The sequence below is a fragment of the Onthophagus taurus genome, chromosome 7 (assembly GCF_036711975.1).
Source record: "Onthophagus taurus isolate NC chromosome 7, IU_Otau_3.0, whole genome shotgun sequence".
Lineage (NCBI taxonomy): Eukaryota > Metazoa > Arthropoda > Insecta > Coleoptera > Scarabaeidae > Onthophagus > Onthophagus taurus.
Genome location: NC_091972.1, coordinates 28,360,576 through 28,376,937, shown reverse-complemented (window position 1 = coordinate 28,376,937; position 16,362 = coordinate 28,360,576). Strand labels below are relative to the sequence as shown.

At 32.9% G+C, this 16,362-nt stretch overlaps 1 protein-coding gene across 1 annotated transcript in view; it reads left to right on the top strand.

Annotated features, from left to right (window-relative positions):
• The first annotated feature begins 1,650 nt into the window (after positions 1–1,650).
• The window catches only part of LOC111420954 (SIDL trafficking protein particle complex subunit 10), a 32,347-nt gene continuing 17,635 nt past the window's right edge, over positions 1,651–16,362 (top strand). Inside the window, exons 1-6 of the mRNA XM_023054061.2 lie at positions 1,651–1,902; positions 1,964–2,181; positions 2,255–2,441; positions 2,501–3,186; positions 7,599–7,784; positions 7,846–8,583. Of these exons, the coding sequence (XP_022909829.2) occupies positions 1,848–1,902; positions 1,964–2,181; positions 2,255–2,441; positions 2,501–3,186; positions 7,599–7,784; positions 7,846–8,583 (2,070 nt within the window). The 5' untranslated portion in view covers positions 1,651–1,847. The remainder of the gene's footprint in view (positions 1,903–1,963; positions 2,182–2,254; positions 2,442–2,500; positions 3,187–7,598; positions 7,785–7,845; positions 8,584–16,362) is intronic.

The window sequence follows — 16,362 nt, the reverse complement described above, 5'->3', positions numbered from 1 at the left end:
GCATATTCGATTAAAAGCACACCCGACCTTGTTTTGTTTAGCCGACGATGTTGAATGCCGACTTTATGCGGAGGAAGCAGAGACGGTTGAGCACGTTTTATGCCACTGCCCTGCTGTCAACCGTATCAGATTCTCGATTTTTGGGTCGCAGCTTATCTCCTCGAAGGATCTGATTGACGTTTCACTGAGCAAGGTATTAATGTTCGTTAAGAGCATTGGACTGCACGGTGAAATTTGATAACGATATCTATCGGGATACAATAGATTCTTAGGGTCGCGGTGCAAGGTTGGTTGGTCCGCCTACCCGATATGTAGTCTGTTTAATGTAATGTAGTTCTAGTGATAGTGTAAAACTAGAACTAACATTAGACCTAGAACTAGAAAGCATCTGAAGACGCATGGCTAAACAAATGTTTCTAGTACACTGAGAGAAATATATTCTTGAATGAAGATTATTACTCTTGGCTCAAGCTTATCATATTCTTGTATATCCACAAGAAGATCATTTTGTTGAGTGAAGAAACACCACATATTCTCAAAGTAAGTATACAAATATTCTTGATTCTCAAGAAAACAAATTCTTAGTGAAAGTAAATCAATAATCTTGAAAAGGAGTATCTTAATGTTGCGTCAACAATCCCATTTTCGTATCGAGAATAGATTTCTTAAGTTAAGAACAACGTATTTTTCTTTTTAGAAAAACTTATTCATGTAACAACAATCTTGTATAATTCTTCATTTGAGTATTATAAATTATTGACGCAAGAATGAACTTTTTGATACAAACAATTGATAATCTTCGATGCTAAGAATATGATATACTTCATTCGATAATATTTCTATTTTTAAAACAAAAAAATATTTCTGTTTTAAGAGTATCTTATACTTGTTTCGAAGAAATACATTCAAGAATAAATGTTTCTTGAAAGTCAAGAATAATTTCCCTCAGTGTACTAGGTCTAGTGTTAATTCAATAAAAATATGGAACGTAATGATGTCTTATTATGTTAACTAGCGCTACCTACCACTGTTACTAGAATTAACATTAGACCTACAACCAGAAACATTCAGACATGTTAGATTTTATGTGGAACAAAGTAAGTAGGTACGCTCTGGTTTTTATGGAAATATATTTTTGTATATTGCATTTTAAGTGAAATTCACTTACAATTAGTAGGAGTTTAATAACACTTGTTTAGTGTTTAAATAATTATTAATATAAATATTATTATATTTATATTAATATTAAATTTATATTAATATTATATTTATATTATAATATTATGTAATGTATTTTTCCTCCAATAACGTCACGTTTCCACCTCATCACATCAACGTCAATTCGTTCAACTTGGATAACCTTATAACAAATACTCAACGAACCTTGATCAAATCATAAAAGTGTTTCGATAAATTTGGGACACCTATACATACATACTAAAACTAACGTCAAAAAATAAAAAATAATTAAAAGATGTATTTTAGTTTAATTTATTAGCAATTTTATCTGAACATCACAAACAAATAATCCTCATTAAAAATCGTTCAACAATTCCAATAAATGCACACTGAAAATTTAAATGAATTAAAATAAATTCACTAAATTATTTTAAGGTTGGTAGTAATTGACTTTGACGTTTGGTGACAGGAGAAAATCCGAAAAATTTAGGGAGTTTGATCAGCTGTTGTATTGTTAAGTTATTGACGTTTAGAAATATTTCAAATACATTTATAAAGAACTAAAACCGTTTTCGTTAATCAAACCGCAATGTTTTCCTGGTAAATTACGAAAGTAGAAAACAATGTGCGTTTTACAGCCAGGTTGAAAGGCTAAAGGTCCCCCAATCATGAATGGTACACTTGAGAACGGCTCGTTCGTGGACCGTCGACCGATAATTACTTGTAAATTAACCGCCAAACTCCTCTGACGATCCCTTTTTTAATATTAATAATTTATTTATAGGTGCTGGTGAATTAGAAGTATTTTCTTTATTAGAAGATGGGTTATCACAAGCTTTACCACAAGATCCGTGTGATTGGAGACGTTCTCTCGGAAGACCTATACGTTCCGTACATATTGGTGCTAACTTTGCACCTTTTAGTCCATCTGCTTTACCTAAAATCACACAATGGGACTTGATAAGACAACCATTGTTCCATATTTATTGGACAGAATGTACGGTAAGTATCTTTAACAGAATGTTCTTTATTTATATCTTTTATATATCATTATAACCATGTTCAATTTTAATAGGATATAGATTTATATAAAGCTAATATAAAAGATGATATTGAATGTTGGTTAAAAGAATTAACATCACACGAAATTCCTGATTGGTTAATTGTTGTTGTTGAAAATTATGATGGAAAAAGAGCCAATAAATTATTACCTAGAACAACTGTTTTAGATAAAATAAGAGCTGATTTTGCACCAAAACAAGGTAGGTTTTTACTTTTATTTTTTTCCCACCTTAATAAATTAATTTTAATTTATTTTTAGGAGATCGTTGTATATCTGTGATAAATCCTGGTAAAGGTGAATCACGTTCAGCAGATTCTTGGCGAGGTTTAGTTAGTAGAATACGGCATTTAGTCTTAGTAGCATATGCAAAAGCAGTTGCTCGTTTAGAAGATCACGTTCGTCAGCAACGTGAAAGACGAAATGAGCTAGGTTGGAATTTCATGCATTACTTTAAATTACAAGAAGAACTCGCACAAGTTCTCGAAATGCTTGGCCTTTATGATGAAGCTCTCGTTCAATACGATGAATTGGACGCGTTGTTTTCCCAATTTGTAATTAACGCACATTCTGGAGAAACAATAACATGGCTATGCAACTATCAAAAGCCCTTAGAAAGATGGCATGGATTTCAATTAGGTGCGAATAAATTGCCGGAAGATCCATCAATTTTGGAACTGAGGGCGTATTTATTTGCGAATCAAGCGCATATGTTGTTGCTGACAAATAAAATTTGGGAGATAGCGTCAAGATGTTTACCATTTTTGCATAATTGTACAAGAGAAATGAGCTTGTTAGAGATTGTCGCTCCGGTTGGGGCGCAATCTTGTTGGTTATTTCTTGCTTGTATGGAAGTTTTGCATAAATGTGAAAAATTTAATCAAGCAGATCAAGTTGAAGCTTATTCATTAAATACTGCGTCATTATGGGCATATGCTAGTCATAAGGTAAGAATTTTTTTTTTGTTTTAGTCAATACAAAATAAAGTTGTAATTAAACAATGTAACAGAATCTTGATTAATTGGTTTATTATCTTGTTTCATTTAAATTTATCTTAATTAAACTGGATTACCTATATTTCAACTTAATTTGTCATCTGATATGGTACATTTTTATCATCTCCATTTATTATTTTCATAGAAGTAACATATTTTGTGATAATTTACAATGCTACTGATAGTAGTAGTAATGATAGTTTAGAGATTACATCTTGAGATTTATATTCATTTCTTGAAATAGGATACACACTGTGTACTATTCTTCCAGAGAAATGCTTTGACATCTATGCTATCTTTTTAACGTGCATTTTTTGAGATAAAATTGAAGTGTATAGGTGTCCCAAAATTGAGATACGATCCCTAAGTTGACATTTTTAAATAGGAATCTCCATTTTTGGGTGCATTTATAGATTCTATGTAAAATTCTGAGTATTTTTAATGCTGATATTTAGATGTCTTCAAAAAAAATGGCGTTTAATAGACAAAACTTTCGGTATTGGACAAAAAAAAACCCAGATGGATAAGAAAACAACACATCCAGTGTCCTGAAAAAATAATAATGTATGGGCAGTAATTGTTAACAATCAAATCATTGGACTTTACTTTTTTGTAGTGACTTAAATTAAAGTTAATTGTCCTATAAATAACTTGATAACTATTGCAAATAGGTATAGGACATACTTTATAAAAAAGAAACCTTATTACTTGGCGAATAATTTAAGATAAAAAAATATGAGACATTCCATTTAAAAAAAATGAGATATAGCTATTTCAAGTTTCTGGTATTGAGTACAATATTACGAACACCCTATAGAACGTTACCAGATTTTTATAGGGGCATGAAGTTACTGTAACTATGCATCAATAATCTACAAAAGATTTGCTTTGTAGTGTCTTAAATAAATTAGGTATGTTTTCTTTTATAGACACGTGCAGATGGAGATTTTTTCACAAAATGTTAAATATTTCAAAAACTGTAAAATTTTGGTATAGGTAATGCTTAACAAAAAGTATGTCGAATTTTAAGGGTAATTCAAAAATGTAATAAAATATGGGATGTTCCATTTAAATTTACGAAGTTCTACCTTGTACTTTGTTGTTGCAACACTCTGTATAAACAAAAATATTTTTAGGTTATGCACCTTCGAGCACCAAACAACTTTATACAGGTGTCTCAGCGAGACCGGTCATGACGTTTCTGGGGTTCTGGCCAAACAAAAAATTTGAGTATGCAGACTTAAGTATTATCAATTACGTTCTCTTCATCTAAAATATTTTCAGATTTCTAGCACTTCCGGTTATACCGGAAGTCACCACCTACTTTATTTTTTTAAATGGAACTAGCAATTCTCGAGTTATTCGAATTTTTCTAGAAAAATTTGTTCCAGCGGACTTTTGTTCAAAAAATCATAGAACACTCAATTTTTGAGATATCAATTTAGGATTCAGAACATGCTTAAACAACATGATGGAGTATGTTTTGGTGCCGAGAACGGCTGTTTAGATCGTTTGGTCAATTTGCTATGATACGTTAACTTTTCGAAATTTGGAAGCACCATAACTTAATTTTTTTAAATGGCACCCCCCATATTTTATTACTTAGTCGTCTTCCGCGTCTCATTTTACATCTTTTATATTCCATATGTCCTATGCCTAACATTAATAGTTTGAGAAATAACTAGGGTTTTTTGAAAAATGCTCACATATCATATGGATATTAACCTAGTGTGCCATGGAAAACAAATGTTTAATGACTTATTGATAAACGTCAAAGTCTAATTTAGGTTGTTTGATGCTTGTGAGTCTAAAACCAGTTAAAATGGATATTAATAACGTAAATAATGTTTATACAAATGAAGAAATCCATAATTTATTTTTTGTGCACGAAAAGTGCGACAAAGTTCTTAGTAGAACTTGCAGAATGTTTAATGAAAATTATCCACATTTATCTCCGATGACAAAAGGTAAATTTAGAGGAATAGAAACAAATTTTTTGCATTTTGAACGAATAATCACGTGTTAAACTGACCAAAAAATGTTGTAGATAATGCAACGGAAGAGGTGAATACCTTGGCTTATTTCGAGCCCAGTCCCAACACCTCAATTCGAGCTGCCAAAGAAGATCTGGGAATCATACTACGAACTTTGTCGCGCTTTTCATGCAAAAAAAATTAAATTAACAATTTCTTGATTTGTGTAAATATTACTTTCGTTATTGTTATCGATTTTAACTCGTTTCAGTACTAATATTAAGGGACATAACAGAGAATTATTAGCTCACATGCATCAAGTGACGTAAACAAGTGAGTCTTTGACAAGAACTTATTGAGAAGGCTTGTTTTTCATGGGACACTAGGCTAAATATCCATATGATATGTGTGCAATTTTCAAAAAACCCGAATTATCTCCCAAACTATTAATATTAGGTATGGGCCATATGTGATATAAAAGATGTAGAATGAGCCACCGAAGACGACTAAAAAATAAAATATGGGGGGTACCATTTAAAAAAATTAAGTTATGGTACTTCCAAATTTTGAAAAGTTAACGTGCCATAGTAAAGTGATCAAACGTTCTAGACCGCAGTTCTCGGCACCAAAACATACTCCATCATGTTGCTTAAGCATGTTCTCAATCCTAAATTGATATCCCAAAAATTGAGTGTTTTCTGATTTTTTGAACAAATGTCTGCTGGAGCAGATTTTTCTAGAAAAATTCGAATAACTCGAGAACGACCTAATCAAATTGCAAAAAGTAAAGTTATTTATAAACCTTGAAAACAGACAAATCCAAATATGTAAAAATATACAGGGTGTTCCATTTAAAAAAATAAAGTTGGTGGCGACTTCCGGTATATCCGGAAGTGCAAGAAATCTGAAAATATTTTAGACGAAGAGATCGTAATTGATAATACTTAAGTCTGAATTTTCAAATTTTTATTTTCGCCAGAACCCCAGAAACGTCTAATGACCGGTCTCGCTGAGACACCCTGTATACAAACATTTTTTTCTAGCGACACCCTGTAAGGAGATATCGTCCGATATCGCACTAATTGGACACCTGTATATGAATATATTTATATAAAAATTAATTGTAACTATTTAATCTAAGAAGCAAGATATCTTCCAATAAATTTTTTTTTAAATTCGTCCTTTGACAATTTAAAATATGTTTCAGTGCTGAAAATGCTCGTTCAACACTCACTTGTGTCATAGGTAAACCAATAATTTGTTTTGCAACGTTATACAATTCATTTGATGACGTTTCTTTTGCTGCCCAATATTTTCGCGCGGTTCTTCATAATAACGATCTAACAACCATCGAATATCTGCTGTATTATGAGATTTTGAAGAAATATTTTCTTTTTGTTTTACAAATTGCTCTATTTCATCTTCTTCTGTTGAAGTCGACTCTAGAGATGACTCTTCAACGAAGTTGTGAATAGAAGACCGTGAATAGAACGTGAATAGAAGACCCTTGCATCCCCGATATGTCTACTAGGAGTAGGTTACAAAAATATTGTGTCATTAAACCGGTTAAAACCGGTAACTGAAATTATTTATTTCGTTTTCATTCATGAACGAAAAATAAAAATTTCGTTTTCGTTTCCGTTTTCGTTCTTATAAATTATTCGGTTAATTTCGTTCTTTCGTTCTCGTTTTCGTTCCGTTCTTAGTCCCTGATTAAAACTATTCTTGAAGCTATTAAATATAAACAGCACAAATGGAATATACAGGTTGATGAACCAAATGAAAGTTCTTCTGTGCGAAGGGGGAAATCATATGACGATAACATTTTTGACCTTGACCTTATTTTCAAGGTCATATGAAGGTCAAGACCGATTTTTTAAATGGCACCCCATGTTTTTGATTGCAAAATCTGATTCTATGGATAAAAGTAATAGTTATTTATATTACAAGTGGGCTAGAAACATAATTACTGTACGAGCGTGGAGAATTACACGACGAGGTCGTAGACCGAGTCGTGTAATCACACGAGTACGTCGAAATTTTTTATGACAAATCCTATCGAACATGTCAGAAAAACTTGTAGATGATTTTTGTTATGAAAAATGCTTGAAAGTTATATTTCCAAAGTTTTGGTTAGCGTCTTCCTTGAAGGTATCAACAGTTGTTATGTTATTTAATTTACAAACAATTTTTATAATGGGCAATTATTGTTTGATAGTTGTAAACGAAAGTCATGTAAAACATATCATTTTGTGTTCCTGAATGCAAACGTGTTTTTGCTATCAAAAATGTTTATAAAGCTTCGCCCAATAAATGAAGCAAAATAAATAAATCGATATATCCATTACATTTGTTATCGACTTCATGCACTATGATAACATTTTTTTACAGTTAAAAGACTTAGGAACATTATGTGGGTTAATGCCAGGTGGAACACCAACTTCAGAACAACTACATTTAGTTGTTGGTTTATCAGCTGGTATGGGGGATAATCCAGGACCTCCAGGTGCGCCAACGCCAACTGATAAGCTCAAAAAAGCTTTATGTTCGCAAGATGCGTTTAATAAAAATTATCTAGTAAGTTCATCACAACCTATATAAATATTTGTAACAATGTCTGTATTTGTGTTCGCATTAGGAATTAGCGGAATTAGCAATGGGAACCTATAAACACATTGGACGCTTACGTTCAGCCCGTTTAATCGGTCGTGAGTTGGCATTTTTCTACATGCTTCTAGGCGAAACGCAAAAATCGGCCGCGTTTTTAAACGACGTCTTAAAAACATTTGAACAAGACAACTGGAAAGAATTGGCGGCACAAACACAAGTAGATTTAGCAGAATGTTATAAGAAATCAAATGATACTCGAAAATTTATTCGCGCTTGTACAGCAATAGCATCATCTCCAGATATCGATACCTTAATTCGTTGGACTTATTTCGATGAAATGTTAAAAAGTCTTGAAAACCTAGACAAGCCTCTACTAGTACCTTTTAAAGATGTAGTAAAAGTAATAAATGTATCGGTAAAAAATGATCAACCCTTAATGCAGGATCGCGAATATGATATAGAGGTGACTTTGGAGTCGAATTTTCCAAGAGAGGTATTGTGTGGAAAGATCTTGGCTTCATTAGAAGGCGAACAGGAACAAAGAAAGGGCAAAGAGAAAAATTCTAGGGGTTTGAATAATTATCGAACGCATGAAGTCGCTATGCAAAGAATGAAAATTCAAAGACATATTGATTATAAGCAAGATAAGCAGATTTCTAGCGCAAGTGTTGTTTGTGGGAAGCATGTTTTGAAAAGGACAGATAGTGGTGTTGCAAATAATGGGCAAAATAGTGATTTTAGTTTTAGCTTGGAATGTACTAAACTGGTAAGTTATATAAATTATTTATTTAAAAAGAACATTCAATAAATACAGTTATATATCAACAAAAATTAGCGAATGAAACAATTTATATAAATGATAACAGTATAGAACAGAAGGTTGATAATGTGAAGGTAGGAAAATTAATATTACCAAAGGAATGTCAATAAACAGAATTGGATAAGCGCGAATACTGTAACTATGAAAACAAAAAGAACAAATGTATAAACTGCCTAAAAGTGAATTGGTAAATGCACAAATCTGCTCTAAAAAGAGTACCAAAAAAGGGTTAATTGACTAGAATCACCTCCATTACTATTTTTCTTTTAAAATTACCGCGCACTTAATGAAAATAGAAAGAATTGTAGATACCTACTTTCACGCTTTCCACTTATGCAAGACGCTCATCTTAGAGAAATAATAATTAAGGCACTAACTGTTACAAAGTGTACATTACAAAGAACGCCACAAAATAATGCTTTCAACTATTTGTTGACAAACGAATCTGCGCTAATTGAAAGGTTACTTAGTTATCACGACTTTGACATTTTATGTTGTTTTTTTCTTCAACTTCCTCTTATAACAGACGATAGCCTTGTCTTTCTACAATAGTTCACAGCATAAACTGGGATGCTGAACCACAGAACATTATTGTTCTGTGGCTGAACTCTAGCTTTCCTATCACCTCTTTGGGGGACGCCCATCTCACTATGTCCTGTACCCCCATGTTTTCCTGATGTTTTCGCTTCTTATGCCATCCAGCTAAGAGTAGTCAGCAATTGCTAAGAGTTTTCATTTCTGTGTTTCTTAGAAGCCTTTGGTTGTTAATTAATTAATTAATCACTATTTGATTGTGGGTATAGAAGGTGTCACCAATTTTATAGAGGTAGTTTCTTAGCTTTTAATTTTATAATATATTTTTATTAATTATAAATTGTAGTTAATTAATTCGAATAATAATTTACGAGCTAAATGATATGTGTATGATCTTTATGATGTTAATGAATTGTTTATTTATTTTTTATTCATGTCTACGACATAACAACTATAAAATACTTATCACTAGATTTTTAAATTGTGGTAACGCCACAAATATTCCCCAACCAAACACTGAAGATGAATCTTTTAGATCAAAGTCCAAAAAATTTTTCAAACTCCAAATTGTGTTCCAATTTTTCGTCTTCGTTTTTTCTTGTCGATGGAATTGTCAGGAAATGTTACAATGTGAGCGCTGATCAAAGGAAAATCCAAACTATTCATGCCAGAAATTTCAAGTAAATCTTATATGCGGAACCAAGGTGGCTTGGCAATATGAGGAACATTACCAATTCAGCAATAGATTATTATTATTGCTGCTGCCGGGCTGAGGGGAGCGGCCCCTCTCGTTACCGCGACCTATAAGATCTATTGTAACTTTAGCCCTCCACAAGTTTAGGGAAATATAGGTCCTTGATGAACCTTAGTATTGCCCTGAGGTTTTGAACCTTTATGTCGGTAGGTGTCAAGAGAGTTTTACCGAAAATTTTGTGTCTTAGACGGCCTCTGGCGACGCAATTGCACAGTATATGTTCAGCTGTTTCTGACTCGTCTGTTGCAAAGTCGACAAGTTTGATCCTCAGCTTGTCCAATGTGGAAGAGGTGGTATTTTAGGGGCGCATGGCCGGTCAGGTAACCTGAGAGCGTCCTTAGATCCCCTATGCTGAGGCATAAAACCTCTTTGGTTTTGTTTTGCGACGGAGTTATCATACTATTCGCTTGTCTGTGACCTGGTAGTTCTTTCTAGCATAAGGCTACCTTTGAGACCTCCGAACTGTTGATTAGCTGTTTTAGGTAGCATTTTTGTAGTCCACAACCAGGTTGGGGTCCAATGACGGGCGTCTTCACTGCCTCTCTGGCCAGCTTGTCCGCCTTCTCATTGCCCTCAATGTTGCTGTGACCTGGAACCCACCAGAGAGTAACATCATTGCCCATAGCGAGTTCTCTCAGGTTGCTGGTACACTATCTGATCAGTGCGAAGTCGTATGTGTAGGGCTAAATTGCTTTTAAGGCGGCCCGTCTGTCTGTAAAATTGTTTATGGATCCACCTTTCTGTCCTTTCTGTAGGTTCAAAGCGGTGCACAAATTTATTGCAAGAACTTCTGCTTGGAAAATTGTTATTGTTCGAGCTGCGGGGCAGTTTAATGTGGCTATTTGGTCCACTGATGCCCATACCTACTCCGGATTTAACTGTCTTTGAAGCATCGGTGTACCAGGCTAGGGCTCCTCGTTTAATAGATAGGGAGAAGAAGGCGTTTCTGGAGCATGGGACACTTGGCGAGCCTACATTAGGTGTACATAATTCAAAATCCACCGTGATACCTGCGAGTCTTTGTTGTCCAAACAAAATCAACAGATTTTTTTATAGACTCTGTATCTGATAATGTGACTTTGCTGGATGATGCGCTTTATTATTTTTATCTAAATAATAGACTTGTTCAGTCAAAATTTTTCTTTAGTCCTTTTGCATAGTATGATATTACTGCAATTTCTTCAATTAAAAGTAATGCTGCAGATATTAATAATCTAAATATTATCATGCCCACACATTATAGATTATTTGATACATATACTTAATACTTGTATAAACCATGGCGTATTCCTAGACGCATGGAAGTGTGCTTTGGTGAAACTAGAAATCCTACTGAGTTTGCTCATTTAAGGCCTATAAGCATTCTTCTAGTTTTGTCTAAGGTGGCTGAAAAAATTCTTATTTTTCCGCTGAGTAAATTTATAAAAATAATATTTTGCCAGAGACATAATCAGGCTTTTGGCCTGAATATAGCTGTACCAGTGCGGTAATTCATATTGTTGATGATATTGTTTCTGGCCTAAACAGGGGAAATGCGACCTTATTTTGCCTTTTAGACTATTCAAAAGCCTTTGATACATATAAATCATTAATCACGATTTGTTGTTTTCTATTTTAATGTTTGTTGGTTTGGACGACATGACAAGTGCGTTGTTACGTGATTATTTGAGAAATCGTCAGCAGAGTGTAATAAATTGTTGAAAATGAATCCTCCGATGCTCTCCATTTGTCATCCAGTGTTCTACAAGGCTCAGTACTTGGACCTCTTCTTTATACTATACAGGGTGATTTATTAGCTCACCATCAAACTTAGACATATGATATGATCCAATTACCAAAAATTTTCCTATTTCAATTATTTACGGAATTATAACACTTTAAAGTTTTAATTTTTATATCATAATTAACACAAATATTACAAATATTGTCCAAAATAGCCTCCGTCTGCTAGAATACATGCTTCACAACGATGAATTAAAGAGTTCTTCAGCCGAATTAAAATGTCTGGTTGATTTCTTATTTCAGTAGCAGCTATTTGTATTCTGTTTAATAATTTCTCGTGTCTTAATTTCCACTTGATACACAATTTGTTTTCTATGACCGACCCCATAAGTAGAAATCCAATGGATTAAGGTCGGGGATCTAGGTGGCCAAGCAAATGGACCATTATTACCAATGCACTTGTTTGGAAAGTATTGGTTTAACCACTCGACAACTACTCTTCCGCGATGGGGTGGGGCACCATCGTGCTGGTACCATATATTTTGAATTACATTAAGAGGTATATCTTCAAGTAAATCAAAAAGTGTATTGTACAAAAAAATCTGTAATTTACAGCGTTCAAATGTCCGTCAAGTACATGCAAACCTAGTAAATTGATGTTAAATATTCCACCCCAAACGTTGATGCTGAAACGTTGAAATTTCCTTGGTCTAATCGCATGCGGATTTTGTAATGCCCAGATATGTTAATTATGGTAATTATTTATACCATCTCGTGTAAAACATGATTCATCTGTCTAGAGAACATTTGAAATGAAGTCATTATTTTGAGCATGTTGCTGCAATAACCATTCACAAAATGCTAGCCGTTGCTGATTATCTCCTGGCTGTAGAGCTTGAACATTCTGTTGACGATACGGATGAAGGACTTCGCGGTTCAATACCCGCCATGCAAAATTTTGACTTACATGTATGCTGTGTGCTATTCTTCGAGTGCTGATGGAAGGATTATCAATGGCAGTATTAATTACAGCTTCTTCGTCCTCTACGTTAACTACATGCGGTCGAATAGCTTTTGCTGGAGCAGGATTACCTCGAAGTCTTCTGAAAGAATTGCTAAAAACTGAGTAATATGACAAATGACGCTGTGGAAATCTTTCTTGATATTCTCGTACTGATTGTCGAGCATTTCCATTGCAAAAACCATACACGAAAATTATATCAGTATACTTTTCAGTGCTATAAGCGTACATTTTGAGTTTCTTCTTGTAATAATTAAACCTTATAACAAACTGACATATTACAATGAAAACTTTGTTTTTGTTAAATGTTTCATTTTACTGAGTATTAATAAATTCGCTGCAGAAAACTTTAAAGTGTTATAATTTCGTAAATAATTGAAATAGGACCTTCGATTATATATAATATGGATTGAGCTAACTGAATATATCTACTAACAAAAATGTGGCTCAAGGTGAATAGACGCAGATGGAAAGCGATAATGTGAAAGTGTAACAAAGATAGACATAAAACGGTACTAAACAGACTGGCGCATGCGCACAAAAGTGTCAAACCTCTTCCATTTGACGTTTATCGTTTTGTTGTGTCAAAGCCAGTCACACCGTTATGTTTAAAAATGTATTGTTTCGTGTGCAAAGTTCGCGATAATACAGTTTCACATCACCTGTAAGTATTATAAATGTTACTTCTAATTGATAGTTTTTTATCTTATAAATTAACGCACGCCCATTATATGTCAGTACGCTTCTATGTCTATCTCGGTTCGATCACCTTGCGCAAGCTATCTCTCGTTGGCTCAATCCATATTATATATAATCAAAGAATAGGACATATGAGCTAATAAATCACCCTGTATATACGAGTCAGTTTGTTACATACAAACTACAATACATAAAATATTGTAAATCTCATTTTTATGCTGGTGATACCCAGTTGTATTATTCATTCCGGCCGGACGATGTGCGATTTGCTTGTGAACGTGTTAATGAGGATCTGTAGAGTGTGGCCGATTACTCTAGACGTCATAGTCTTCGGATTAATCCTGCGAAAACTGAAATGATTTTCTTTGCACCTCAGCGGCAAAAACAAAATATACTTGCTCAACTTAAAATTTCTGTAGATAATACATATGTCCCTCTTAACGAAGTAGTAAAAAGTCTTGGGTTAATTATTGACAGCGGCCTTAAGTTTGCAGAGTTTATTAATAAATGTTGTATAAATGTAATATTGTAATTTAAAATTAATTTATAATAGCAGACACTTTTTAAATAGAAAAACGAATGTTATGCTATGTGAATGACTGGTGTTATCTAATTTCAATTATTGCGATGCTGTCTATTCATCTTTTATTTTCTATCTGTCTAAAAGAAAGATACAAAAGGTGCAAAATTCGTGTTTGCGGTTAATTTTCGGGATTAGACGTCGACAGCATGTTGGTCACCGGTTGTTTGATTTGAATTGGTTGAATACACAGGATTGTCACCTATCAGAAAGCCTTCATATTTGTATGATAAGATTACATTCCTATCTGACGTGCATACATTGAACATAAGATTTAGAGGCACGCTGACTCCCCCGATACATAGTCTTCAGCTCTTTAAGAAATCGTTTTCATACCAAATTGCTAAAATATACAATGATATGCCGTTAGATGTAAGGTCGTCTGCAACCGTTTACACATTTAAACGGAAATACTCGAGGCATTTGTTTGGCTTAGCTTGAGGTGTCCTGGTCCATCGCATTCGCATTTTCATCTTATCAATGACTAGGACGATAACTTTCTTTTTCTCTTCATTTGTTTATTATTTGGTTAGTATTCAAGTGTGTGCAGGTTTCTTGCATTGTGTTTTTTAGTGCTGCTGTTTTCTTTTTGTTGTTTTTTATTTTTTTTTTCTTTTGTTTTTGGCGTAGTTGAAAACCATGTTTTCTACCGAATTACGCCATTTTCCCAGAAAGAATCTTTTGTGGTGGAAATTAATGTATTGATTTAATTTTTTTTTCTCTTTCTGGAAAATAAATGCATTATTATTATTATTATTATATGAAGTAGTTACTTCTCTTCGCTTTCCAAAAACTTCAAAAGCTCCATCTCAACTAATCTTGAAGACGTGAATAAAATTATCACGTCGGGTTCACCAATTTTATAGAAGGTGTTACCAATTATAAAAGATTTGTACCAATTTTATAGAGGGTTGTTTCTTGATTTTTACTTTTACAATATTTTTTTATTAATTTTTAACTGTAGTCAATTAATCCGAATAATAATTTAAGAGCTAATTAAAATGTGTATGCTCTTTATGATGTTATTAATGAATTGTTTATTTATTTTTAATCATGTCACAACTATAAAAAACATAACTAGATTCGTATTTTTTAGCTATATAAAGTATGACATTTTAAGGTGTCATCAGAAATATAGGTTTTTAAATTTTGGTTATATCTGGATTAATTTCAATTTTCATCATACAATGCCCATTTACACAATACATTTACATTAGTGATGGAACGGATATCCGGCAACTATCCGGTATCCTGCCTATCCGGCCATTTTTTAAAATCCGGCCAGATACCGGATAGTTACTTAGTACTCCACCATTCACAGGAATTAATATTTCCTTTAGGTGTTGGACACTGCAGATAATAATCAAGTTCAACCCCAATAGGACTTTTTCATTGAAAACAAATTTATTTATCATTAGCAACCTCATTGTAACAATCCCAATACGATATATAAAATCTTTTGTTGCAGTTTCGTCTAGTTTTCTTCTCTTCGCTTATAATTCATCATCACATTCATTACTAACAGAACTGTCGCTGTTATCACTTTTGATTATTAATTAAAGTATTCTCTTTTTAATGCAAAAAACCGTTTTGAAACATAACTTTTATTTGTTGAGAAATAAATTTTTGAAATCATTGACAATTTTTTTGAATTTTGCAATTTTCGCCGATTAAATTTTAAAAATTCGTATAAAATCGAATTCTTGGAATATGAGTAAGAAAATTTCCCAAAGTGTTAAGAAAAGTGTCTTCTTTCCAATGAACCAACTCGTTTTGAAAAATAGCTTTTAGTTTTTGAGAAAACAATATTTCAAATTTTGATAAAATTTTCAAATTTACAATTTTCATCGATAATTTTCAAAATTCGCTATAAAATTATTTTCTTGAAGGATCATTGTGGAAATATCGCCAATTATTAAGTAAAGTAATTCTCTTTTTAGAGTTGCTTCGTGAGTTAAATCAGCATCAAAAAAGTTCATTTTGTATCGTGGATCCAAATAAGTTGACATATTATAAGCTGATAAAGCTACATTATCAGCTATCTTATTAATTTCATTTTTATTCAAATATCGCAATAATGTGGCAATGTAGGGTATCACATTAGAAATGCACCAGAAGTTATAACTAGGACTCGGATTTTATGCAAAATGCATCTTGTTTATTTTCTGGGATATTTCTTTCAAAATTGGTTTCTGGGCGAATTACATAAAAATAAGGCAGATGGTACAATAAAAAAATTGCATATTTTGCATATTTTTACAATTTTTTTGGTTGTTACATAAATTGGCCTTTTACTGCATATTTTCGCATATTTTGTCATTTTACTAGATTTGTTTCTTGGTGCTTAATAAAATTTAAGCACAATACAGGATATTTTTTGACAAAATTTCACAGAAACATGCGGGGAATCTCTAG